This window comes from Cygnus olor, chromosome 14 (assembly GCF_009769625.2).
Source record: "Cygnus olor isolate bCygOlo1 chromosome 14, bCygOlo1.pri.v2, whole genome shotgun sequence".
Classification (NCBI taxonomy): Eukaryota; Metazoa; Chordata; class Aves; order Anseriformes; family Anatidae; genus Cygnus; species Cygnus olor.
Window position 1 is genome coordinate 1,338,638 of NC_049182.1, and position 27,092 is coordinate 1,365,729.

The 27,092-nt window shown below is 56.5% G+C and overlaps 2 protein-coding genes across 8 annotated transcripts; one reads left to right on the forward strand and one right to left on the reverse strand.

The window, feature by feature from the left end:
* The first annotated feature begins 565 nt into the window (after positions 1-565).
* On the forward strand, positions 566-22,764 carry FGF1 (fibroblast growth factor 1). 6 transcript variants are annotated; one of them, XM_040573154.1, is made up of 4 exons: positions 566-770; positions 16,713-16,913; positions 20,586-20,689; positions 21,557-22,764. In XM_040573154.1, exons 2-4 carry the CDS (start codon positions 16,745-16,747, stop codon positions 21,749-21,751), a joined length of 468 nt encoding a protein of 155 aa, XP_040429088.1. In that variant the 5' UTR covers positions 566-770; positions 16,713-16,744; the 3' UTR covers positions 21,752-22,764. The 6 variants fall into 6 exon arrangements, with proteins under 6 accessions (XP_040429088.1, XP_040429093.1, XP_040429087.1 ...); XM_040573153.1 differs by lacking the exon at positions 566-770 and adding an exon at positions 3,218-3,361; XM_040573158.1 differs by lacking the exon at positions 566-770 and adding an exon at positions 3,218-3,361 and having other exon boundaries at positions 21,560-22,764.
* LOC121077718 lies at positions 22,280-26,610 on the reverse strand. Of its 2 annotated transcripts, XM_040573151.1 has the most exons (4): positions 25,990-26,610; positions 24,535-24,674; positions 23,662-23,794; positions 22,280-23,502 (listed from the first exon to the last, which is right to left on the reverse strand). In XM_040573151.1, the coding sequence occupies exons 1-4, from the start codon at positions 26,375-26,377 to the stop codon at positions 23,453-23,455; spliced, it is 711 nt and encodes a 236-aa protein (XP_040429085.1). In that variant the 5' UTR covers positions 26,378-26,610; the 3' UTR covers positions 22,280-23,452. The 2 variants fall into 2 exon arrangements, with proteins under 2 accessions (XP_040429085.1, XP_040429086.1); XM_040573152.1 differs by lacking the exon at positions 23,662-23,794 and having other exon boundaries at positions 25,990-26,607.
* Positions 26,611-27,092: the final 482 nt, after the last annotated feature.

A 27,092-nucleotide genomic window follows, 5' to 3' on the forward strand; every position in this document is an offset into this window, starting at 1 on the left:
CCCACCTTCAAGCACAGGTGGGATGCTCGCAGCTCACCCGCGGGGACGGCGAGCGGTTTGCAGGGCCCAGCATCAGCTTATGTCAAGGCTGCTGCAAGCTGCCAGCATTTTTTAATTGATTTATCTCCTGTCAGCTTCCTGGCAGGCTGTTTCTGTGGGGAAAGTGAGCGGAAAAAGGTCTAACGGTGCTGGGGAGACTCCAGCCCGGGCGCTACGCCGCGTCCCGGTGCGAGCCCTGGGGGGACGGGGCAGAGGGTGCCTGCGGGACGGGGCAGCCGGGCACCGTGCACGCACTGCAGCCTGTTTGCAGTCACCCCCTGACTGCACAGAAGCACTCTGGGGACAGAAATGGCCTTGCAGCAAGAGAAGAAAGGGCTGGGGAGCACACAGGGAACCAGCACCGGCAGCAGGGGTAGCCCCACCACCCAGGCACAGGCAGAGGTCCCTGGCAGCGCTCCGGGCGCATGGGGGAGGAGGGCTGGATTAAATCCTTGTCTTTCACCTGGGCTGGAGTCCAGCCCCAAAATAGCAGTCCAAAAGCAAGATCACATGAGGGGAAAAAAATAGCAAGGCAAAGGATTATCCATACTTCCTTGTCCTATGTGGGCACAGCGCAGCGGCCCATGCTCCGGTGACGGCAGCGCCGTCTCAGCCCCACGCACCGCCGCGCGCTGCCCCAAGCTGGATTTTGCCCGGAGCCAGCGCAGCCCCGATGCCGGTGTTGGTCTGAGGGACACCGCTTCTCCTTGGAGCTCTTCCCACGAGCTGCCGTGAGTGGTGTGGGCGCGGGGCATGCGGGCATTGTGCCGGGAGCTGCCCGGCCTGGGGGCAGCGGGGCGAGGGGCAGGGTGACCCCCAGCAGCACAGCACCGTGCACCCTGACCCGGCAGCTGGGCGCCCCATGCAGCTCCCCCCCAGTGTCCCCTCTGGGCCATGGCCCCTGGAGAGCCACTGCCCTGCCCTGGGCTTTGCAAACCCTTCCCACAAGGTCTGCGATGAGCTTTCGTGGTTCCTAATCCGCCATCAGTTTGCAGTTCAGCTGGGTGTTTGTGGCTGGGGAGCAGTTGGGGTTTCTTTGTCCTTTCTCTGAGCTCAGGGACAGAAAATGTGGAGGGGAGGTGGGGGCGGACATTTCAGTGCTGCCTGCAGGTTGCACTGGACTGAGCAGCACTTGCTCAGCCCTTCCAGCAGCACAGAGGAGAGAAATGAACCCAAACCCAGGACCTGGGGCATCTTGAGGGGCTCATTTCAAACCAGACTTGCAGAAAGTTTTGCCTGTTGTCAGTGCTGCTTGACCCTGATTTGGGGGATGAGCAGCAACACACACTGCCTGGGTGCTGAACAGAAAGCAGCACCTCGTGTTTCCTCAAGGGAAAAAGCCACTCTATGGTTATTTACCGTGCTTCCAAACAACCCCAAGAAATGTATATTATTTACGGGACTCATAGCCAAGAAGGTCAGCAGATATTCAAGGCAGCGAGGTGAGGGGGTTCCTTACCTGAGGCAAGAGCAGAAGCCAGCTGTAGCAAAAGCCGTCCAGAAAGCCTAGAAAACAGCGCGGGCATCAGCTGCCACCCGGGCTTCGCCCTGGGGCCCGGGCAGGGAGGGCAGCGCTGCAGGGCCCGCGGGGCCGCGGCGGCACCGTCAGCCTTTGGGCTTTGGCCAAGCCGCTCCTCGGCACGGGGACTGCTGCAGAGCTTCCAGCCACTGCTCGCTCTGCGCCTTGTGCGGGGCTGCCAGACGATTGCTCTCACCAAAGATGGCTGCGTCCAGGCTGGGCAGGGAGGACACAACGTTAAATTTGGGGGGGGGGGGCAGGTGAGCAGTGCCACTTGCAGTGCCCAGAGCCCCCAGCCGCCTGGCACAGGGGGAGGCAGGCGGGGGGGCACAGAAGAAGGCAGCTCTGTAAGAAGGCAGGGCTGCGTTTCCTAGCACTCCTTCACGAATAACCCGAACGCCTGCTATCCGGGAAAAGCTCAGCCTAATTCAAGGGCAGTCGTTTTGGGGAGTCAGAAATGTTCGGCTTCGTCTTGCTTGTTGTTCCCTTCCACTGTCAGCACGTGGCTACAATGGCAGGAGGAAATGTTGTGCGGGCTTGTTCCAACACACAGACAAACGGCAGAGAGCACGGAGATCCGGGGAGGCCCCGAGCCCACCCGGGCTGTGTCAGATGCGCTAAGAACGATCCCCACTCGCTGCTGTGAACTGCAGTGAACTGGGACATGTTTTTAACAAAACGTCTGGGCTCAGTGTGCTTTGGACTCAGCTTGGCTGCCCAGACATGCAGACTCCGTGTGAACCAGGACGGAAAACGCATTTTAAGCAAGCCTCAGATAACCCTGGTCAAACAACGCTGCAGAATGCCGGTGGAGGCAGGCCAAGCTCCGCGTTCATCGCGCTTGCTTCCGTCACTGCTGCAGCCAGCACAAACCCGGCGTCGTGCGCGTGGGACAGCCCGCGGGCCCAGCACCCTTTTGCAGAGCCCACACCTGCACCAGGCACGGATCCCCGTGTCCCGGGGGATACAGATATCAGGCTCAGGGGGATACTTTATCAGGCTCCCGAGAGCGCCTTGGCTTTTAAGGCCGACCTCTGCCACCACGGAGCACCCCGGCACTGTCAGCACAGGGTGTGGGGGTGCAGAGCCCCCATCCCTGCAGGTCAGCCTGGCACTCATGGGGGCAAAGGGGTTTATTGCGTCCCGGGAGGGCACAGGCAGGACTGTGGGGATGGGAACGAGAAAAGAGAGCGCAAGAACCGCTGCTCCTCCGCCAGCTTTCTCCCCTCTGCCCCCGCGGTGCCGCAGCGACCCGTGCCCGCGGCAGCGGCAGGCTCCGACCGAGCCGAGCCGAGCCGAGCCGAGCCGAGCCGAGCCGAGCTGAGCTGAGCCCGCCCTGCTGCGGCCGGAGCCCGGCAGGTGCCCGCCACCGGCACAGCTCGGCGCCCGGGGCGCAGTGCCCGGTGCCCCCGGTGTGCGGTACCCGGTGCCGGTGCGCGGTGCCCGATGCCCGGTACCCGGTGCCGATGAGCGGTGCGCGGTGCACAGTGCACAGTGCCCGGTACCCAGTGCCCGGTGCCTGGTACCCGGTGCCCGGTGCCCGGTGCCCGGTGCCCGGTGCGCCTCCCCGTGCGGCGGGCGGGGCGGCAGCAGCAGCCGGGAGCGCTCGGGCCGGAGCCGCGGCCGGGGGGGCGCTCCCCTCCCACCGCAGCGCCTCACCAATAGGCTCCGGTTTGGCTTTTTTTTCCCTTCTGTTTTTTTTTTTTTTTTTTTGCCTATTTTATTTTTCGGTTCTCCCCTGCGCTCTGACACCAGCCCAAGCCCGGGCCCGCCGGCGGCAGCTCCTCCGCGGCACCGTTACGGGTACGTCCCCCCCCCAGGGATGCTGCGGGGGCCCGGGGGGCGCGGGGGCGCGGGGAGGCCGCGGTACCCCCGGGATGCGGCGGGGAGGGGGCGGGATGCGGCCCCCCCGGGACCTGGGGCTGCTCCCAGCGGCCGGGGGCCACGCAGGGCCGGGGGCTCCCCGCCTGCTGCTCAGCACCCCGCGGGGCGGCAGCGGCCAGGGCAGGGCCCCCGGGGGGGTTTAGGAGCTCAGAGCCGGGCCGGGAGGGGGGAAAAGCGACAGATGTAGGATGTCAGGCACCATTCCCTACCTGACTGCGCCCAGAGCCCCAGTCCTTGCAAGTGTCACCAGGCTGCTGCCTCCGGGAGAGAGGAATTTCCCCCTGCAATTTCAAAATGACTGCAAGTGAAATGAAGACTTTGACCAGAAGCTTGTATCGCAATCTGAATCAGAATCTTTAAAATATTTTGTTTTGCAAAACGCAGTATTTGGAGCGTTTTAAGTTTTCTCCCAAATAGGCAATTTGCTCAGGTGATACAGCACTATAAAATGGTCCTTTCTTAATAATAATTGTTAATAATAATAATTTCCTTTTTTTAAAAAAAAAGTCCTTGGGCCTGCCCTAGCAGACACCCAAGTCCCCCTCCAGCCCCAGGGTTTGCCTGGATGCTGCTGCAGCTGCTGTGTGGGAGCACCTCCTCGCCTCGCCTCGCCGCCCCGCTTTGCTCCCCGTGCCTGGGGGGTGCAGGCAGGTGCCCCAGCACCGCCCCCAGCCCTGCAGGCTCCCAGCCCCACACGGCTGTGGGTGATGTGCTGGTAGCGGGCAGCCCGGGCCCCTCGCGGCCCCAGCAGCGATCGCCTTGGAGAGCGCCCGAGCCTTACGGGAAGGTCGGCACAACCAGGGGTCTAAAGTTTAATGGGTTCCTAAGGGCAGGGCTCAGATTGGTGACGGTAGGGCAGGACAATGCCTGATTGTTCTCCCCACAAGACGGGGTCAGCGAAACTTCCTCCGGCCGCCGCCGCAAGCACTCCACTGGCTCGGGGCGTGCAGGAACGCGCACTTGGACTGGGGCTGACCGGAGTTCGGGTCCACCGAGGTCTCCGGCCAGAGCCAGCTTCGCAAGCCCTTTGGATAAACTTTCCTTCCCAGCTCCACCCTAGCCCAGGGGATGGGCTTTCCCTCCCAAGCTCCCCAAATGACTCTGGCCTTCCTCCCACTCCTGAGACCTTGATCTTCCTCCCAGCCGCGGCAGCTCCTCATGCAGCTGGATGCGGCTCCTTCCACGTTGCTCCCCGCCGGCGGGGCTCTGGCTGCCCGCTGCTCCCCCGGCTGCAGCCCCACGTCCTCCGCCGCTGTGCTGGGAGCAGTTACCTGCCCTCGGGCCCCCCTGCGCTTGTTTTGCCAGTGTTTTCCTCTCTGCCAAATGGCGTGAGCAAGCTGAAATGCTCACGGATGTGGGGGGGAGCAGCAGGGACAGCAGGGGCTCGGAGGAGGTCCCCAGCTCCATGCTCAGCACCTGCTCCTCCCAGGCAAGGCAATCGGAGCTTGCAGCGTTTCTTCTTTGTATTTGGCGTCTTTGGTTTGGCTTCGACAGCAGTGAGCAGCTCAAAGCATCGTGATGGTGAGGAGTCAGGGCTAAGTGACAGGGTCTGTAATGACATTAACCACAGCAGGTTCGTTTCAGTCTGCCTCCTCTTATTTCAGTGTGCTTCTGATGACGCGCTGATAGAGCAGACCAAAAGCAGGCCCTCCTAAATATTTGTTTTCTCTTCTGATGCCAAGTCAGAAAATAAATAAATAAAGAGAAAACCAGAGCTTAGCAGTCAGAAAGGCCCTTTTCTTTCCTTTGTAACAAAGACGGGTATTTTCTGCCTAGAAGAGCTGTGACCCAGAGAGCGTGGCTGCTCTGGAGCAACGCGATGGCAGGCCAAGGCAGGACCAGTGCCCACTCCTCCTGGCTGCAGGGGCAGACGCTGCCCGGGGCTGGCCGTGGTTCGGTGCAGGCCTGCAGGTGTGTGACCGCCAGCCCTGCCCCGGTCCTCAGCTCCTGCTGCTGCCGGCAGCCCAGCAGGTGCCTGCAGGTGCTCGGCATGCCTGCATTTTCCACTCTGAACTCGCAGGGACTGTGCATACCCGTCACACGGAAAATTCCTGAGGTCATTTTAGAAGCGCCACTCCCAGTTTCCTGCAGCGATCAATCTCCTTTCAGCTCCGTGCAGTTTTCACCAGCTCCTAGGGGCTGGATGAGGCCCTTAATTAGTGCAGGAACCCAACCAAACCGCAAGTGGCCCCATCCATTTTGCAGCATGCCCATATTCGCATGAGCAACAGTACGTGGGAGGAGGCATGAAAAAGGATTTTTAAGAGACATTGCAATCCTGAACCACAAACACACACATTTCAACAGGAAATAAGCCTCGCTTTAGGGTACTAATTAAAGAAAGTTGTAACTTTTCAATGAGGAGGCAATCACCAATTTTCACTTTAATGGTGCAATAATTGCTAGCTGGAGGTTGAGTCGGCTCCCACCTCGTGCTGCCTGCACATCCCAGGCTCGCCCCTGGAGGAGGCTCTGGCTTTGCAGGGCTGCGTCCTCCCCGCGGCCCCCCATGACCACCCCGTTCCCTGTGCAGCACCAAACGCCACCGGCAGCCACCCGGAGCTGCCACAGTCGGGTGCTGGAGCCCCGGCTCCGGCTGGGCAGGGGCTGATCCACCCGCCTGGCAGCACCCGGGCACGAGCACTGCTGCTGCAGCGGGGTGAGCAGACAGAAATAAACGCAGGGGAACATACACATATTACAGAAACTGCTGTTAGCTTTTGGCTTCTCCCTGGCGGGAAATAAATGAGATGATCAGGAGAGGCTGCTGCCCTGAGCCTGGCACAGTGTCAGGGTGCAGTGCGCGCGGCCGTGCTGCCCTGGCCCCCGGCACCCCTGCAGCTCCGGGGCAATTCCCATCAGAGCGGGGTGCCGGAGCCCTGCAGTGGTTAAACACCCGCCTGGTAACTGCACGGCGACCTCTGTAAGTACGGCTGGGGCTGCCTTGGTCCGGCCTCACCCGCTGCCAGAGCAGCACCTTCCTCCCCAGAGCCTCCGGGGCGCCAGCCGCAGCAATGCCAAGTATGTTTGCCTCTTGTGTTAACCCCCCCTTTAATCATCCTTAATTTCGTAACCCCCAAAATCACAGGAGTTGGGATGAGATGAATGCATTCCTCTCTGAATTAGGGCTCAGAAATAAGAGGTTGCAAGGAATGGTGAAGAAAGGTGGTCATTAACCACAGGTCAACCCAAAATGCGGTCATTAACCACAGGTCAAGCCAAAGCCAGCAGCAGCCCCAGTAAGATCTCAGCAGGCAGAGCCCGGCCAGCCCCAGCCTCGCCAAGCCCAAGCAGGCAGCCCCGGCTGAGCTGGGGGCTCACCCACTAGAGAGGGGCGCAGCCCCCCGCAGCTCGTAGCCTGAGCAGAGGGAGGGGAACCCTTCCTAGGAGCCACGAGCAGGATGCCAGTGGAAAGCTACGGGACAGCCCAGGGCCTGGGTCCCCAGGGAAGGGCAGCGCTGGCACCGTGTCCCACAGCCCCCCGGTGACACGGCTGGCTGGGCACGGCGCGCAGCGCTGCGTGACACAGCACGCAGTGATTCACGGCTGGGGCGTTTTTAGAAATCTTATATTCATTTTGTGCAACTGTATGTGAATGATTATCGTTTGGGCTGGCGGCCTGGCCGGGTTTGTTTTTTAAACAGCGCACAATAGAAATCTCTTTGCAGAAGAATTTGTTGAAAACCAGTTCAGCGAGAGAGAGAGGAGCTATTGCTTCGTCATGCTCTCTCAGCCCCAGCATGTTGTGTGGCCTGAATAGATGCAATAATCCTCCCTTCCTCTCTCCATTTGTTAAATAAGAAAGATGCCTGACTCAGTAGTTCTCAGTAATAGCACTTACTATTTTTTGCCTTGCATCCAGCACCAGATTATCTTATTTGAATGCTGCTGTTGCAGACAGGAGCAGACGCTGCAGCCTCATGGAGCAGTTCCCGGGCAGCAGGGAGCAGAGCAGCCCTGCCCGGGACCTGCAGCTGGCACGGCTCTGTCTGCCACCAGCTCCTCTTTTCTTTCTGAAATTTCACGTGCAAATGAAAACAGTGGAACAAAATAACTCCATTTTCCTGGCTGCTCAATCTGGCAGATGAAGGCTAATACAAGCCCTCAGAGCACCACGGTTAGCATCTATGATTTCCTTTGAAGAATAGCTAATTCACAGCCAGCGCTAAATATTACTCTTTTAAGTCCAGCACGGCATCTCAACACACCTTTGTACCACAGCTTAAAGCCTGCTGCCCCCACAGCCCCCACCTTGGCTCTGCGCCTGCTCCTCGGGGTGACGTCCCGACCCCGTCTGTCCCCCAGACTCCTGGCGTGGGGCTGCCTGCTCCGAGCCGTCCTCCCTAGCCCCGCTGGTTGCCCACAACAGTCTAGACACACGGCCATGGATGACTCACGGCCTTCTTGCGCTCAAAACGTTTGTCCCCGCTTCTGGCTCTTAATTTAGATCCGTGTTCTAAGAGGAGAAATCTGGGCGTCAGCCCTGACCTTGGGGCTTTTCTTCCCACGCCTCTGGCGTTAGCAAACCGCTGGTCCCACCTCGGGCCAAGCACTCACCCTTGCAGGGACCTTCCTTCTGCCAAAATTTCTATTATTTCCATGCCAGGTGTGCAGGCGCCCTCGCAGGCTCGGCTCCCCGCAGCATCCCCAGCCCACGGGGCTCGGGCAGCTCGCCCAGCCCGCGAGCCAACCCTCCAGGCACGGCCACCGCGGTTTGCTCCGGGTGGCCCCGATGGCCCTGAGCCCTTTCGGGCGGTGTTTGGGGCACAGAGCCCCAGGGCAGGCGCCCCGAGCCCAGTTTCTCTCTGCTCTCATCCCGGTGCTGCCAGGGCGGACAGGAGGGGGAGATCTTTACCGTAACAAATCCCAGCCTGTGCTCCAGGACGGGAACTCCACACTCGCACTGTTTGCTTGTACCAGGGGCACTCCGCGAGCCACAAACTGCCTTGGAAATGCTGCCGACTGTTGGCGCCCAGCGCCAGGCAGCCCGGCTGCTTTTCTGCACTTCTCCCCGCTCTGCTCTGCCCAGGGCAGTCGTCCACAAGCGGCCATCTGCTCCAGGGGCTTTCTGCAGCCCCTGTGCCATCCAAGCAGGAAAGGGACCACGCGGTCCCCTCCGCACGTCTCCAAACCTCCCAGAGCTCCCTGCGCAAAGCTCTTTCACCTGCCTGTGGCGTGGCAGCTGCCCAGAGTTGCTTTGCCTTTCACAGGCTTTTTTCCCCCAGAGAAGTCATTCGTGAATTTTCTAACAGCTGCACATCCTTACAGCGCACGTTTATGTTGTGCGTAAGACTACTCAAGTGGGTACATTTTCGTTTAGTTTGCTGGCTTTTTCACTTAGATCCGTGTGTCTCTGCCTCCCGTCACCACCTGCAGCCCTGGCCAGGTCTCTGGGGGCCAGCAGGACCCCGCGGTGCCCCCTCCACCAGGTGCGGATATCTAAAACTGCACTTTCCTCGGTGGTGGTAGCTGTTAACGGGGATGAGAAGGGCAGGGGAGCCTGCAGAACACCACTGCCTTGCCGCGCTGCCAGGGGAATGCAGTGAGGCCGGGGCCGGGCTCTGTCTCCCTCGGAGCGGAGCAGAGCGGCCGCGTGCTCCTGCCTCCTGACACCGCGGTCACTCCGCCGTCAGGGCAGGTGTCTCACGGGGACCACTTTGGTGCCGACCTCTTCGCAGGCGCAGGTGCCTTGGTACGCTGCTGTCGGGGACGGGAGGACCAGGGTTGGGGCTGTCTCCTACCGCGGGCTGGCACCAGCAGCATGCCGGTCGCGCTCCTCTCCGAGTGGCAGCGGGGCGCCCAGCAGGCAGCGCGGGGTCCCTGGGGCTGAGCTGAGAAACCCCAAATTTGGCCTCAGACCATGTGCCAGAGAGGCAACCTGCCTTGCTCTCCTGGCAGCAGGACCACTCCTGCTGCACACAGCGGGCTCACTAGCTGAATACAGAGGCGTTATCCCCCCCGTTAACTATCCTGTGGGGCTTTTTTGTTTGTTTTGTGGCTGAGCCTCTCGTCCGAATTAACGAAGATTCAGCTTGGGGCTTGCCTTGCTCCAACAGAAAGAAAGATCTCTCATTTGAAACTCTCCCTGCATGTTCTTGTGCACCACGGTTTCACACTGTAAGGCATTTTCTCCAGCCCTCAAGGCACGCGGATAAGAAAATTATTATTTATCGGAGGATTTTCCCTGTAATTATTATCTCAAGCTTTTGTTGTGCTGTTAAGTTATTGAGCAACAGTGTGCATGGCAAAACACAGCCCAGGCTGTTTACTCAGGCACCCGTAGCTACTAGACACTGCATTTAAAGGAAGATATTAAGCAGCAGAATTAATAACAGAATTCTCCTAGGCAGTTTTTCTCCGAACGTAACACGACAAGCCATATAGCCCTTATACAAATATTTTAGAATGAACATAATTAACTCCCTGTGCATTTTCAGGGCAGTAAATCACTGCTAAGCTTATAGTGAACCCAGAAACCGAGTGATTTTCCTTGGAACAACAGAGACTGAGACTCTGCTGGAGGAAGCCTGATTTCTGAGTGATGATATGTCTACTGATGGTTAACCACGAGTATGGCTGTGAGGTTTCACTTGGCCTGGAGATGAAACCCTCACTTCCAGCATTCTCCTCTTCTAGGGGGAAGGACACGGTATAAAGTCTGAACCCAAACTCCAATCCCAGTTTTGAAGCCTGAGCCAACCCTTGATTAAGTCCGGCCATTCTTCAGAGGGCCAGCTGAAGGAAGTGTTACATCTGACAACACATGCAAATTGCTGCTTTTCGCTCCTAATTCAAGCCTCATGTGTTATTAGCAACAGCACGCTGACATTTTGGACCCGTCTGAGTGATGAGAGGTTGGCACGGGCCCGCAGCTGATAGCAGGGCGAAGGAGAGGAGCAGTGAGAAGGCACCGGCCTGGAACGGGGCCATCGGCAGGGAGCTTTGCTTGGGCTGGGAGCACAGGGTCAGCGGGGACTTAGCCCAGCAGGAGAACCACATCAGCCCCTTGGCACAAGAGCACAGCATAGAGTAAAATTTTGGGGCTAGAATCTGTCATTTGGGGTCGGCTGATGGTTTTTCTGGGCAGAGCTGTTCTGCAAGCAGCCGAGCTCCCAGCTGCAAGCAGCCATGCTTTTCATCTCCGCATCTACTCGCTCCAAGGGAAAAGCTGGATAAAAGTGCCCATAGCCAGAGCACAACCAGACGCCGCGAGAAGCCTGCCCGGGGCCAGGTGCGGCGGTGGCTGGCTGCCGTCCGTCTGTCCGTCCGTCCGTGGGCGCCTGGGGCCGGAGCCAGCGGCCGCGGGGCAGCCACACCTGAGCCCAGACAGCTCCCGGCTTTGTGGTCTGACATTTTGCCCAGCGTCCTGCCTGGACACCGGGGGCGGGTGGCAAGGGGGGGCGGTGACGTTTGTGAGCTGGGCAAGCGTCACCCAGCTTAACCTCCCTGCCCGCTGGGGCCGGGGGAGCGGGTCCCCAACAGGGTGCAGAGGGGCACCCACTGCCATCCCCTGGGCATCAGCAGCCCCAGCAGCCCAGAGCCATCGTCCTTGGGCACCCAAATCAAGACCACGAGGGCTGGGTGACCTGTGGCACGTTTTAGCAGTCGGTCCCACCTGTGGGTGGGTCTCAGTCGGTGAGAGCAAGGGGCTGGAGGCAGCGCTGCAGGAAAGCAAAGAAACGGGAGGATGGGTGGGTGCCAGTGCCAGCCTGCGGGGGGGTCCTGTAAAAGGCAGCACGTGCCCTCTGCTAGAGGGAAGGGGAAACCCTTGGTATGTGCACAACACCGATTACCTTTTGTAATTTCTGATAAATGCTGTAAACAGCACCTTAAAGCACGGACAGGAGCAGATCCCTTGCTGGGGAGGGAGCACGCCGCGGGAGCAGGAAGGAGCAGCAGCCACCCCCGGCTCCCCCCAGCCCCCAGGCAGCTGCATCGCCTCCGGCTCCAAAGCCCAGAGGTGAAAGGTGCCCCCTTGCAACACATCTCCCACCTCCTCCTTCGCTGGAGAAACTGAGCTCTTGTGCTCTGTCCAGGGTGTTCTTTCCATGAGACAGGTCCCACACATCTGGCGAGCACCGAGATTAATGATTAAATCCCGCACACGAGGCCATGGGATTTGCATCTGCAGCCAGCGCTGCTCATGGACGTGTCCACATGCTTGGTCCGGGCCCAGCCAGGCCACGGGGAACGAGACCCTCCTGGCAGAGCTCCTGCTCTCCGGCTGGACCGACTTCAGGAGCTGGGGCTGTAATTAAGTTAATCACCAGATTGCAGAAGGGTGTGGGTGGGGAGGTAGGAGAGGCTGGAAGGTAATTAGAAAGCAGATCATCACTTCGTTTTCCTGTCTCCCCACCGATGCCACCGTTCTGCTGAGATGTTGTGCTGGACGTCCCAGCCCGGAGAAGTGCAGCAATCACACACGACTTTGAAGGGAAACGTTTGGCTGCCGGCAGGCCATTCCCAGGGGGCTGCACACAGCTCTGTCCCTGGGACGTGCACGCTTCTCCAAGGGCTTCCCCGTGGGGCACAAAGAGGGGACGGGAGCTGAGGCAGTGTCGGGAGGGTTTGACATGGCCATGGTGAGGCCGACCTTACGGCGTCCCAGCGCTGTGCTGAGGGTGGAGAGCAGGAGATGGCGACTGTGGGCAGAAGTGAAATTAATTCCTACAGCTTTGGTCACATGTTAGACCACAAATTCCACTTACAAAGGGTAAAACCTGACTGATAAAAACGCCATTAAGCTGCTAATTCTATTGCTAGAAATAAAACCTTCTTACCATAAACACTGACTAGAAACAAGCCAATGCTTCCTGCTGATATGCACAAAACGATCTGTTACATATTTACCGTAGGCTTTGCCTACTCGTTTATTAAGTCCTCCTCTGAGGATCCGAGGAACCACGGCCGTGCCTTGCACCTCCAGCCGTGCTCCTGGGCCGCCCCAGCCTGCTGGCTGTGCCCATCACAGCCCCGACTCCACCACGCTGCAGGTCCTGGAGCCACCCGTGCACGAGGAAACCTCTTGCTGAGCTCTGATCCTGCCTGCATCTAGCATGGCCTGTTATTCCTGGGTGAGGAAATCCGTCCCACACAGCGGATCTCTAAGACTTGCAATTAATAAAATCCCTGTTTATCCAAGCAATTTTCTCTCGGCAGGCTTGGGCAGCTCTTGGATCACCCCAGCCAGCTCCCTGAAGCCATATCTGTCAGCCCTCGTGCTTCAGGAATCCACCAGGGCAGACAATGCATGGAGGAAAGCCAGAGCCTAAATTATTTAAAATATTTTACCTGTTGTAACCATTCTCATACATCCTATCTAAATTTCCTGGGAAGAGAGCTGCCTGAAGCCAAAAGCGGGACTGGGAAATGAGCCCATCAGGAGGCAGCGCAGTCTTGTGGCACCCTGGGATAAATATGATTTCTGTTTTAATGGAGAAAATAACACGTTCCAGAGTGAAACCAATTGCAGTGTTCCCACTGAACTCACCAGGGTCTAATTCTGAGGACACTGATCTCATTAAGTGGAGTCTGAGAAAACCCTAACAAATCCTGAGTTTGGCTGTCTTTTGTTTGGAGCTTTCTCTACGATCATCATCTGATCATCTAAACGACAATTGTTATTAACTGCACTTTTCGCCAACGCCTCCAAACTTGTTCTGAAGGGATGCTCAACAGAGCCCATCCAGAACATTTCTTCCCAGTCCTATAAAAGGATTGTATCCAAAGCCAAGAACAGTTTCAATGAATTTGAGTTGTTCTAGGCCACGGTTAGTGAGACGTTTCTGGGTTCCTACGAGCAGCAGCCGGGTGCTTTACAATGAAGACAGAAAGGGCTCACCTTACCTGGCCGCCCCGCGAATCCAGGGATCACTCGCAATCCTGCAGGCTGCCAACCTCTCACCAGCACCATCTTTGTAAAGGGAGCAAAGGGGGAAACTGTGCCTTTTGGCCAGTGAACCTGTACTGATTTTAAAACGGGAAGGGACGAGGAGCCCCCTGCTCACTGCCCCAGCGCACCCGCTGGCTTCTCAGCTCACGCAGGGCTCACCTGGCGCTGGCAGCATGGCCAGCGCCCAGCACTCGCTCGGATGCTTTCAGAGTTTGGGATTTCACATCAGAGCCTTTGGTTTGGCAGCTGCAGCCACAGCAGCCGGTGATAAAGCCTGGAACTGACCCCGAACTTCTCAGAATCTCTCAGCTCCTGGGGCCTCGCGCCCGGCTCCTCTCTCCACTGCTACAGGGAGCACACATGTGGCCGCAGGTCAGTGGGACATGGTCAGAATTAACATCTGGGTTCAGCTCTCTTCTTAAGTCCTTTTTTATCTCTAGAAAGCTCATTTCTGACCTGGGAGGTTTTGACATCTCCACTATTAGATGGGGTAAATCCAGATGCCAGATTACACAAAATTCCCGTAAAAAAACTAACATTTTCTTGCCAGAAGTATAATAGTAGGGCCAGGAGTGGTACTGTGCATAGAGTACTGACTACACGGTCATAAAGGTATGAGAACAGCAACAGTATTTAGCAAGGAGAGAATGGGAGTGGAAAATTGTGTTCATTCAGCTTCTCTTGTGGAGTCAAAGGCGGCTGGCGAGCACTGAAGGTGTTCTAAAAATAGCAAAAAACCTTAAAGGAAATACATGAAAATGAAGAAACAATTTCCAGCAGAGCTGCTCTGTTAAAGCTATCCATAGATGCACTCAGCCGTGCAGACACGCAAGTAAACAAGGGAAGCACCAGTCTGTACCTCACCCACGTTGGCTGCGGCGCAGCGCTGCTGAGCTCCTGCTCTGAGCCCTTGGCTGCGGGAGGTTTGCTCCTCACTTCTCTCCACCACCAGCCCGGGAGATTTCTGAGAGCCTTTTGCCCTCAGAGGAAGGTTTAAGAAAAGCTTTATTTCCAGTAAATTACACCATGCCGCTGATCTTGATTAATGCTCAGCAAAGCACTGAAGCCTTATCTACCACGTTGAGTGACTTGAAAGTTTTCATTCACAGAAAGCATGGCAGACTATCGGTACTAAATCTGAACTACTACAAGAAAATTATGATTTCTCAATACAAAAAAAAAAAAAAAGTTTTGGGAGCAGAAACTCTAAGAAGTACCTAATTTCAGCTGCCTGACAACTGTGTTAAAAAATGGATTTCAAAGCTGTACTGCAGGAGCCCATCAGCTGCCCTTGAAGGCCACCAGGATGCATAAAGCTCCTCCTGAGCAGCCCTGGGCCTCTTCACCGAGCTCACTGCAGGGCATCAGTGCTAGCACCTTCAGCTTGCCACCTAGCTATCAGCTTACCACCTTCAGTGAGCATTTCCAAAAATACCAGGCTGTGTCAGACAGGACAGCAAGGGGCTTTTGCTTCCAAACCCGCAAAATCTGAACGTCCCAGCTCTGAGCCTGACGCTGCTTTTGTTCATTTAAGCAGCAAGGAAACCAGCAGAGATGGTTGTAAAACTTGTTCTGACTTCTGCAGAGAAAGGTTAATGCTTTTGGCTTTGCAAATAGGTGCAGAGCGAGACCACGCCTCGGGGAGATGCGCGATACGGGGTGGAGCTGGCCGGCAGCCGGTTTTGTGAACCAGATAAGCACCGAAACAGCTCCCTGGGCACATCAGCAAAGAGCTGGGGAAACTCTTGTCTGATAAAGCGCGGCTCGCTAGGCGCTGTTCCAGAAAACGTGACTCCTGAAACAAGATCAGAGTGATCCTGCAGAAAGGGCAGTGGGGAAAAGTTTAAAATAATAAGTGGCCGGGCCCTGCGCTTTGACCCCGTGCTCAGCTGCTGGCCCCGTGACTTCACCCCTCCAGCTGCAGCACAGCACGGACCGCGGGTCGGCTGGAGAGGGGCCCGTCGTGAACTGCTTGCTGCCAGAAAGAATTTAGGCCTCGGATGACAGAGAACGCTTCTTCCTTCACGGCTGTTTTCCTCCCCTAGGAAATCTCGGTGTTCTAATAGCGACCCCAAAGGGACGCATCTGAAAGAAAGGGATGAAGCCTGTGAGCTAACCAAAGTCGGTCGAAATGGCTGGGCATGTTTTCAACAACAGCAACGAAGTCTTTATTTCCAAGGTTTTAGTTTTTAGTGATCAAAACTTTAAAAAAAAAAAAGGGCAGTTTCACATATTTTTTATCTTCTGCAGACTTTGGGGATCCACTTGGAGGCATAGTTTCCCCTCCTTGCAGCTGCATTTGCGAAGTTAAATAGTTAGGAGCTTACAGCCAAATGTTTAGAGATTATACACACACATTGAGAAGCAGATAGCTGTGTGCGCGCGTGTATTGCCACGAGTTGCACTCCCAGGTATCTCCCAGGTCACTGGGAAACACACACACTGCGATACCAGTTCAATCCTAATTCAACAGTAACACAACTCAGCGCTAAATAGGTGTTTTCACTGTCTGTAAACAACATAAATACATATAAATAGTGAGCATATAACAATTCCCATATATAGCTCTGGGAATAAATAGCATTTAAAGTAATTTCCTCTATCTAGGTTTATCCTGTGCCCTGTCTTTTCCCGTTCATAAATCCACTTCTCTGTAAGCACTAGGGAATGGTGCACATGAGGGTCAGCATGTTAAAGGCAGACTTTAAATGCAGTTTCTAGGCCAGGCATCTGGCTTTCTGTTTCAGCTGGGATACAAGGGCGCACAAACATGGTATAAGCTATCCTCAAAGCTCCTTTTTTTCACATGCATTTGATCACCCACACTTGTGCAGGTAAATCTCCTGCTCACTGCCCAGGCAACGAAAGCCTCCTGTGCCCTCGCTTATCGCCCATAACATCGAAATTTTGTCCTGACCCTAAGCACGTCTGTGCCTCAGCCAGGTGAGATGCAGAATGCCAAGACGAGAAGAAATGTTTGCTTATCTAGCAGCGTGTGTGCAGTCCTAGTCATAATCATGACTGAGAGGTATAATAGTGGAGAGAGTTATTAGCCTGGGCTTCCTGCCTCCTGTGGGCTCCAATCAGACGCTGTGTGTTTTCAGACTTTTTCTCGAGCGTATAATTTTAGTGCATACGTCAATAGAAAGCAGAAAGAAAACAGCATTCGCTACGACACAATTAAAAGGCCCCCGTCCCTGCCGCCGATGAGCAGACGACCACCAGCCCTCCCACTCCGGGGAGCATCACCGTGCGGGCTGTGTCACCACCACGTGAATCACCTGCCCCGGCCCCCTCCCTGCCTGCACGCCCCTTTATAAGCGTGGCACCGCGCGAGGAAGCTCGCCGTGCCCGCTCTCACCTCCCCATCTCTTGCAGCCTGGGCACCAGCCGCCGGCAGAGGCTGAGGCATGGCCGAGGGGGAGATAACCACGTTCACCGCCCTGACCGAGAAGTTCAACCTGCCCCTGGGGAACTACAAGAAGCCCAAGCTCCTGTACTGCAGCAACGGGGGCCACTTCCTACGGATCCTTCCTGACGGCAAGGTGGACGGGACGCGGGACCGAAGCGACCAGCACAGTAAGCACGCGCGGCGTGGCTGCTCGGCTCTCCTGCTTGCTCCTGTGCCTGGCGCTGTCTTGGCTAGCTTTTTCCCTGGGAAGCATCCCGGCACGCAGCTGGGAGTGGGGCAACCAGCGAGGCTGACTGGTCCTTACTGGGATCGTGGGCGGGCAGAGCGCCCAGGGCACGACTGAGTTAGTAATTGGAGCTCGGCTGCTTACGAGCAAGCTGGTAGCTGGAAAAAGGGGCTGAGGAGGAGCTGCACGTGCTGTGTATGGCCACAGCCATCACACCTGGTTGGATGTCCCCTGGTGCTGCCCCTCGGCCCAAAGGCTCAGCAGGGATGCGGTGTCTGCTGGCAGCGCCCCCGCCCTGCTCCCTGCGCACAGGGCCCCGGCCCTCCTGCGTGCAGCATGTGCACAGCACAGATAAAACGCATGGCGTCTTCTTGCCTTCGGTACCTTCCCTTTCCCCTAATGTAGGGAATTAAATTCCTGTGGGATACAGAAGTCCAACAGTAGCAAGAATCGCCAAAAGAGAGTTATATTGTGACTCACGGCTTTAAAAATGCAGGGATGGCAAGGAAAGGTGCCCGTCTGCCCTTTCCAGAAGTTCCCCATGCCACCAACGGCACTGACGGCTCCTTCCCCCTCCCTGCCAACAGCTCGCACCACCAGAGCCAAGCCCGTGGCCGAGGTGCTGAGCTCTCTGGCTTTGACCGAGCTGTGCCAAGCCACCAGAGGAGAGCTGCACGCCTGGCCTGACGCAGAGCCCCCTGCCCCCATTGCACTTTCAAAGTGCTTGAGAGGATTTGGGAAATTGTGCCCGAGGGAGCGGGGCAGGCAGAGCGGCTCCTGGGGCACAGGGGTTAGGACTGGGGCCGGATCCTGCCCCTCCCTGCTCACCGTACTTGGCAGCAACCTTTCTGCAGCCTGTGTACACTGTACCCCCGGCGCTTACTGGAATATAGCTGGGATCTGCCAGGCTCCTGTTTGGTTAGAAAGAAGCACTGGGAGGAGCCCAATTAGCCTTACAAATTCTAAGAAAAACATTTTTTTTTCTTTAAACCACAAGCATCCACGTGGCTTTCTCCCCCAAAGTCAACCTTTCCTCACGTTACTGCTGTTTCAAGAAGAGGCAGTTTGCGCAGAGTTTCAAGTACAAACGTCATTCCCCTTCCCTTCGCATCACCCTTGGCAGTGTCAGGGAGAGCCCAGCACCGTGGCCTCGAGCCCAGCACCCCCTCCCCGGGGCTGTCCCCGCAGCGAGCATCTCCCCTCCGGCCACCGGTGCCAGCCCCGGCACGCTTGCACCTCGCCGGCTGCCATCCTGGCCATGTGTTTGGGAACCTCTGCCAGCAGGGAACCTCCTGCAAATGATCCCATAAACGTGGATATCCGACTGTACAAATATTTACAGAGGAAACTCCGTGCAGGGCGGCGTGCCAGCGGGAGGTACACCTCTGGGCATTGAACGCCACGCGCTCTGGGGTCCCTGCCTGCGTGCTGCAGGCACCAACGCTGCTCCTTGGCCAAAGTGCCCGGGGTGTAACAGGAGCAGAACAGGATGCTGGCCACTGCTTGCACAGCTGCTGCAAGCACGCAGAAAGCCAGGTCCCTGTGGGTGATGTGCCCTCTGAGCCGGGCAGGGCCAGGGAGGGACCAGCCACAGCCAGGCAGTGCCTGGAGGGGGCACCGGGAAGGGGGAGATGCTCCGGGAGGGACCAGGCTCAGGAACAGCCACCCTCCAGCAAGGGGCCGGTGTGTGCGGCTGCATCGCAGCTGGCATCGCCATCCTGCAAGCAGCTGCCCACGCCCATGCACGTGGTGCTCCAGATAAATGCTTAGTTGCATCTGAAATCGTCTCGCCAAGTGCTGGGCACAAAACCAAGGAGGATATCTAATGGGAAAACAAAAAGTCACTCGTCCTGGGCTCTCAGCACCCACCCCTACGTATTGATTCCTTCCCTGGTCTTTTGCTGCAGCACTTGTGCATCCCGAGCCTTCACCGTGAAATGAAAAAACCTTACCAGAGCATTTTAGGCTCTTGAGGATGAAGCCCAACTCATTTCCAAAACCAGCCTTACCTTCTCTGCTTTGTGCAGCTACTTCAAGGAGCAAACTCTCTGTACAGAGCTGTGAAGGGACTTGCAAGAATTGATGCACCCTCCCCTGGCCAGTTTTGGGGGCCGCTCCATGGCTCTGGTCCCACTGCCCCTTCCCTGGCCAGGCGGGTGGGAGGCAGCACCGCAGGAGCACCAGGCGGGCTGGGGGCTGCAGCCCTGCCGTGCCCCCACCAAACCCCTCCGGCTGAGCTGGGAGCACCAGAAGCGAGGAACGGACCCATCGCAGCAAAAAGATTCCCCTGGGACCTGGCTTCTGCCACACTGCACGCTGTTCTGGAAAGGATTAAATAAAGAAAATTTAAAAAAAAAAAAAAGGAAGGAGCTGGAGCGAAGGCGTCTGCTCACACTTCGCTCAAACCAACCCCAACATTTCTGTTCCAAATCTCTACAGGAAAAGATCAGGAGAAAAAGCTGACTTGGAGATGGGAGCGATAGCTTGGAAGAGCTGGGGTTTTGCACGTCACCCCGTGTACACCCGCAGCTCCCCACAGGTGCCGACGCGGCCGCTCGGCGCGTGCCCACGGTGGCGATGTGTGCGCTGCTGGAACCGCGTGCGGGAGAGCCACCCCCAGGGCTGCACCCACACACCGCCTCTGCCCTTGCCTTCTCCTGACAAATTCATTGATCAAGAGCTAGAGCCAAGCTGTAATCACTGTAATTAGCTAAGGAAGGAAGAAAGGAACCCACGGGGGTAAAATAAGTAACCGCACAAAGGGGAAGGTTAAGCGGGCTGGGGAGGGAGGTGGCACAGACGCTCGGCCTGCTGCTGACCCAGCTCGCCTCCCACAGCAGGAGGACAACAAGGAGTTGTTTTTTTTTTGCCTCAGTGTTGGGAGCCCGAGCCCAGGGCTGCTCAGGGAGCCCGACACCGTGGGCTGTGCCGGCAGCTGCGCTGCAGCCCATCGCTCTGCACCAGCAGGCCCAGATCCCAATCGCTATCGAACACGTGCCTCCTGCTCACATCAGCTGCAACAATAACAGGCACGGCTCATGGACATCTGCAGGACACCCGGGTTGTTCTCCAGGGTGAAGGGCGGCGCTTGCTGCCCCTCTGCAGCACGCAGGAGCTCCCCAGCTCCCCGACTGCGCCTGGCAAGGCGGCCTCCGACGGGATGCTTTGGGGCGCGGTTTTGAAACGCCGGCATCTGAAGTCTGTCTGTCCCCGGTTTAGCTCTCAAAATACTTCTTCATGTGTCACTCCTCAAGTGTCTTGTCAAAACCACATGAGAAATTTGTAAATTAGAGCCAGAATTAAAACCCCAATCTCCTGTGTCCCATTCCAGCGTCTTAACCAAAAGGCTGCCCTTCCTTTGATGTAAAATAAGGAAAAAATTGGTCTTTGGTTCCTAAAACATGGCCATGGGGTTTCTTTGAAGGGGAGGGCACAGGGAGATGTTTTCATTACGCTCTGTACTGTTTCTTATAAACTCTTTATAACCCAAGCTTCAGCACCAAAATACCCTGCTAACTTTCCTAGCAGCTTAGACATTCTCTCTCACATTTATTTTTCCCCTCTTTCTATTTTCCTCTTATTTTTGTTGTTGTTGTTTTATTTTTACTTTCAGTTCAGCTCCAGCTAAGCGCGGAAAGCGTGGGTGAGGTTTATATAAAGAGCACCAAGTCTGGGCAGTACCTGGCAATGGACACCAACGGGCTCTTGTACGGCTCGGTAAGCACAAGGCTCCTGTGGGACCGGGCACCGAGAGGTTTTGAGGTCTGCAGAAATCTCGTAGCTCTGAGTAATGCAAACCGCAAGCAACAATTAGCCTCTGTTTGTTATTTTGGCAGCTGGATGGCCACTCTTCGTCCAGCTTTATTTTGGGGGGCGGGAGGAATAAACAAATAACCCAATAGCACCATTTGCAGCCCTGCCTCGAACACTTGACCAATACCACGAGTCGCGCTTGGAGCAGCAGCTGCTCCCTACCAGCTCAGCAGCTGCTGGCTGCAGAACCGGGACCTCCGCAGACCCCGAGCTGTGCCAGCTCCAGGGCTCTGTGATGGGACTGGGGGCTGCCAACAGGGCTAGGGTGAAGCAGAAACCTCCCTGGGTTTTCCCTCTGCATCCCCAGTTCTCTGGCGCCGCACCAGAGGTGGTGACAGCACCGGCGTGAGCAGGATGGTGTGGGGAAGGAGCTCCTGTGCCCAGGAGCCATAGGACACGGTGTCACCAAAAATAATCCGGGTCTTTGAAAATAGCCCATTTATAGCTAAGTGCGTGTCACGTAATTCTGTCGGCAGGCTTCCTAGCCTCACCAGAGAGCTGCTTTGTTCCCCGTGCTCAGCCCCTAAACCCGCAGCCAGCACCAATCACTGCCAGAGCAGGAGCGCGTGCCAGCACCAGCTTACGGAGAGCAGTGCTCGGCTCAGACATTGCCGAATGAAATGCCCGGGTCAGGGACAGGGCCCTGTCGGGTGAGCCAGGAGCAGGCCAGGGAGATAAATCAAGGCCACATACCTGCATGCTTCACGTCAGCTCGGCAGGGCACAGAGACGGGGCAGGTGCTCACTGCCGCCACCCGCGGCTCTCTTCCAGCAGCTACTGGGCGAAGAGTGCCTGTTCCTCGAGCGGATCGAGGAGAACCATTACAACACGTACGTCTCCAAGAAGCACGCCGATAAGAACTGGTTCGTCGGTCTGAAGAAGAACGGGAACAGCAAGCTGGGGCCACGGACTCACTACGGGCAGAAGGCGATCCTCTTCCTCCCGCTGCCTGTGTCGGCCGACTGAGCCCCCACCCCGACCCGAGCCCCCTGTGCCGCCCTCCCTCTCGCTGCCCCTCTTTGGCTGGTCTGGCAGAGCCAACCAAGCGTTAGCGCTCCGAGCTTTAGGTAAAGGCTTTAACAAAACCAAACCAGAGCTACCCAGCCCCGCACGACGCTTCGCAGAGGTGGTGGAGAACCCCAGCACCTTGGCCTCACCACGCTGCCTGGGGTCATGCTGGGGGGCTGAGGATGCCCCAGGACAGCCGGACACAGGGGACGTGTACCTTCCCAGCCCGGCTGCCCTCCTGACCCAGCACCTCCCCGGGCACTGTGTTAATGTATTTATCCATCTCAGCACATCGCTGCTAGTACGCCCTCCAAGCCATTCCAAACCGCACCGTTATTCATGCCATCGAGTCAACGCCTGGTGAGACACTTGCAGATAGCCTCGTCGTGCTAAGCTAAACTAACAGCAGCCAAAAGCTCTGAGTCCGACATCTTAGCCTTCCTTCCAACATAAATACTGCTATATTTCATGCTAATATCAACCATATGTTATTTGTATTTATTTATTAAGTAAATCTGTCTCTTACACAACCTGTCCGGAAGTGCTTGTAGGCACCAACATGCCGATGTTATCCTGGAGAGGACAGAGCAGAGCGGGAGTGATCAAAACCTGATTTCGGGGCTCTGTGGAAAAGGCACCGGGGCCCTTTGGTGAGTCTGGGGTTTGGCCATGGCATGATGCAGCCCGTGTTCCCCAGCACACCGCACCTGAGGCCCACACACAGACGTGGCCGGGCACTGAATGGACTGAACTGAGTATGGACAAGGGCAGGGAGCTGCAGGGAGCCCCACGTGTCGCAGCAAAGCGGCCATGTCACAACGCTATGCCAGGCAGGCCGCTGGCACCGCGGCAGGGCAACGCACTGGGGCCCAAGTTAAGGCCAGTCCTCTCCGTCATAGATGGAATTTTCAAGCTGTAAATAAAATGCGCTGGTACAGCGGCAGAATAATAAAGTTTGATATGAAATATTGGAACAGGCTACCTTTGGTCTTCAATTAAAAGAAGCTTGAGAAAAAAATGTCTAAACCTCTCTGGGAGCTGGAATGGAGTGCGGTGCCTTACCACAGGGATGTTTTGCGATGAGATGACAAAAGGCAGTCACTCAGATGGCAGCACCCAGGCAGGGACACGTGCACGGGGACCCCTGTACTGGGATGCGAGGGTGACACAGCCTTGTCCTGTGCTGCAGGTGCTGCTTCTGCTCCAGAGACCACGGGGTCCACCTGTGGTGGTCAAAATGCAGCCGATACACAAGGTTCAAGGCTCTGTTTCTGTTTCAAGGTACAGCAGGGAAAGGCTGGAAGGACTCCCCCGTCTGCACTGGGGACCATTATGCAGTCCCATTACCACTGAGCAGCCAGAAGCTTCCCCCCGCTGAGGGCCCCGGCACAGAGCAAGGTACCCGGTGCACTGCCAAGAGTCTGAGCGGATGCTCCCACTGCGTGGAGGGGGGCAATGGCCTTCATGGCCTCTACAGCAATAATCATTTTGCTATTTCTAGCATATGTGAAAAGAATCGACTGTGCAATACCTATGGGGGAAAAATATCCAGGAGCAGCAGGACTTGCTGCAGTTCAGGTGGCTGAGGGGCGAGGTGAACTTCATCCTGGGCAGGAGCTGGGCTGGGGACGCACACAGAGCCATGGAGCCTCATGACTCCTAAATGCTTTTTCCAGTGCTTCCTTTCCTGCAGTCAGGGCCTGACTTTCCTTAGTCAACAGCAAAAGAAAAAGAGGGAAAAAGAGGCGTTTAGGTACCCAGGGTAACCAAGGTTGTTAAATATTACATCGTTGAATAATAATTACAGGCCAGTGGTGGAAAGCACTCCCATTCGGACGGGAAAAGACAGGTAATCACATTTATTTTACCTTTGTTTTTGTAGAAGTCCTTGGAAACAGTAGAAGTGTGTACTTGGCAGGAGCACCGCAGCAGCTCAGCTGCTCTCTCCAGCTCTTTGCAGTGGGAACACCACCAGGTGAGATCCGCAGCATATTCGCAAAGCTGAACAATGGACCTAATGTTTTCAAACAAAACTTTCTGAAGAGCGAAAACAAACAACCTTCCTGCCTGCACAGCTTGGGGTCGATTCCTGGCTCCGCAGGGCTGATGCTGTCCTGCAGGCTGCTCCTCGCAAGACCCACTGGGTGCTGCCCACACGGGTGGGCGCGCAGGGAGCCCCCAAACCCGGCGAGGGGCATGCCAAACCCAGGGGCCCCCCGCTCTGAAACCAGCGGGATGTTTTCATCAGTTATCTCATCCCATTTCACAAGTAATAATGACAAACGACACAGGGGGCTGACGACCACAAAACCACCCCGAACAGGCCGGGCAGCCGAGCTGGCAGGGTGCAAGGAAGGAGAAATGCCCGCAGCGAGGCCCCGGGGATGTGGGGAAGGCACCGCCCGCTCCTGGCACGGCCAGGCAAACCATCTCCACGTGGGAGGTGGAGACAGCAGGCGCTATGGGTCACGTATTTCTGCAGCAGTAATTAGCCACTAATTATTGCACTCCAGCATTGCTCTGCTAATTACTGCACTCCTGAAGTTCTGCACTCGCTGGCTCTGAAGCCTTCCCTGAGCGCTGACAGCCTTGTCCCCACCCACGGCGCGCTGCCATGGGAAGGGGGAGCGTGGCGGTGCCAGACAGAGCAGGGCCAGCACCAACACCCTCCCCACACGTCCCCTCCACATCCCTCCTGTGCCCCACGTCTGTTCAGGGGGACTGCATGAGCACCAGCTTACCAGGCAATTCCTGCTCTTCCTGGTCAGGTAGCGAAGCCTCCATACACTGCCCACGGGGAGGGTCGGCTGCAGGGTCTTGGGCTGCACACTTAAAGCTTGAAGAACTACAGGTACCACTTTGCAGCTTTCACTTACAATCCCTAACAACCAAAAAGGCACATTTTTACTCTGTACACCAATTAAAACATTTTAATTAAAAGGAAGAAGAAAATAATACCTGTAAAATCTACTCAGCTTAACTACCTTTCCTCCACCCCCCAAAAAATTAAACATGACAGTAGCATATCTTGGGGTTTTATCAATATTCTGGTAAGCAAGGTGGCTACCCCTGAACTAGCAAATACCTGAGGCCATTTTGGCAGCCCTGCCTTATTTTATACATCCCAGCACATGCACCCTAACTCATAGCAGGTGCACACAACCCCATTACAAAAGGCTAACAACTAACAATTTATCAGCTGTGCCACCACCACAAACCATGCACAGGTTCTTAATTACCTGGGCAGGGAGGTGAAATGCACCCTTCTGAATCACGGTGGCACTGCGAGGCTGTGGCACTGCAGCTCCTGCAGCAACACCGGTTTGGGGACAGTGCCACTGCTCCCCACCAGGCTGAGCCCTGCGGTCTCTCCTCTCACTGCTCCTACGAACTTACTATTCCTTAATGGCGAGGGATAAGAGCCAGGAAGACAGACATTTAAACCAGGACTTAGCAGTACCCAGCAACAACCCAATATCTGCTAAAATCCCGGCTTTAGGCCGATGAGCTGCAGGAGGAGCGGGGACAAGAGACCGGCCACCTGCCCTGCCCCAGGCACTGCTGCCAGGGCACTGCCAGCACTTGGGAAATGCTGCAGACGATGTTTGCAATGGCAGACACAAAGATTAAAGCTGGAACAAGATGGAGCGATGTGGACAGCAAGCAACATCAACAGCTTGCTTAAATATTGTGATAATTTTCCCCGTGAAATGCCGGGCTGTCACTCAACCAAAGAAATGAGTGAGTGCGTGAACAGGAGATCCGGGTTTCTAATTAAACTGGAAAGTTGGAAAATGTAATACTGGATTTAGCTGTGCTGCCTTCCAACACCTCATTAACCGCAGGGCATTCCTCTCATTAGACTTCTACACTCAGAAATTACCACCTCAGACACGCACTTGACGCCCAACTGGGGGAAAATGTCAACACTTTGTCTGAAAAATAATCCCTAAGGAAGCCACAGTAATTGCTTCAGACAGATGAACAAGCAAGGATGACGTTACCCAGAGAAACCACACTCAGCTCGGAGAGTTTTGTCCTTAGGGTGAGAGGTGAGGGCGAAAACAAAAAAAGACTTATAAGAGGTAATAGCATAATTATGCTTGAAGCCCTTCCCCAGCACGCGCAGAGAGGGCAGGTGTGCTGCACGGGGCCGCCGCTGGTGCCACCCCTTGGCCACCACGGCAGCTGCTCACCAGCACGACGATCCAGCACGACGATGATCCCACGCTGAGGCTTCTTCCAGCGTCCTGCAGCGCGGGAGGAGGCGGCGCAGGGCAGGTGCAGTGCCGGGGGATCCCACAGCCCCCTCTGCCCGTGCTCCCTCTTGCTCCTGCTCACATCCACGCACGGCTCTGCTGGGCTGCGTGGTGCAGCAGGTTGGCCGGCCAGATCTGCAAATCCAGAGAAAGCTCGGCAGCCTGCGAGCTCGGCCGGCACGCCGTCAGCCACGCACAGCACCAAACCGCAGAGCTCTAAATCTTGGGCGCTCCCGGCTTTTGTTTGGCTCAGGAGTCCTCTGCCGAGATTTAAAACCCGGCTGCTTGTTCCTGTTAAATGTTTATCCTGCACCAGGAAGGGCATGAAAAGTCACACAAACTATTGCGCTAGAAGAGCTGAAGCTATTTTTTAAAAATATCACACTTTACATTAAATAAACAACCCTCTGACATGCTGCCATTTGTTAGGAAAGAATGTAAATCTGGGTCTAATGGCTCCCATATGTTCCTCGGGGATGACATGGAAATGCCCATGAAAGGTAAAACGCTGGGAAGGGCTGGGCGGCACCGCGGGGCTTCGCTGCAAGGTACGCTAGAGGGTGGCAGCACCCTGGGGGACAGACGGACTGCCCGGTCCTTCTGTCCAACAGAGCTGCTTTTAAAAGCGAGGAGGTGCCTGCTCTGACCTTACCAGTCCCTGTGCCCTTGGGGACGTTACTCCCCGCAGAAGGGACCTTTTTGACATCTGAGGCGCTGCCCTCCTTGCGCTCGCTGGGGCTGCTGCAGCGTGGGACCCGGGGCGCGGGGACTAGGGGTGGCAGGAGGCTGCTGTGCACCATAAAACCCCCCACAGCCCCTGGAAACAGCCTGGCAGCGTGGTCTGATGCTCTGGGGACCACCTGGGGGATGCAACTGGGGACAAAACCCCGAATCCTGGGGGCGAGGGCCGGGCACCTGCTGCCCCCCGGCCGCTCCCAGCACGATCGGGTCCGGCTGGCTCCAGGCAGTCGGGCAGCGCTGTGCTGGGGCGGACAGACCCCAAAAAAACCCCACAAGGTGCCAGGACCCCCCGCCGCCCG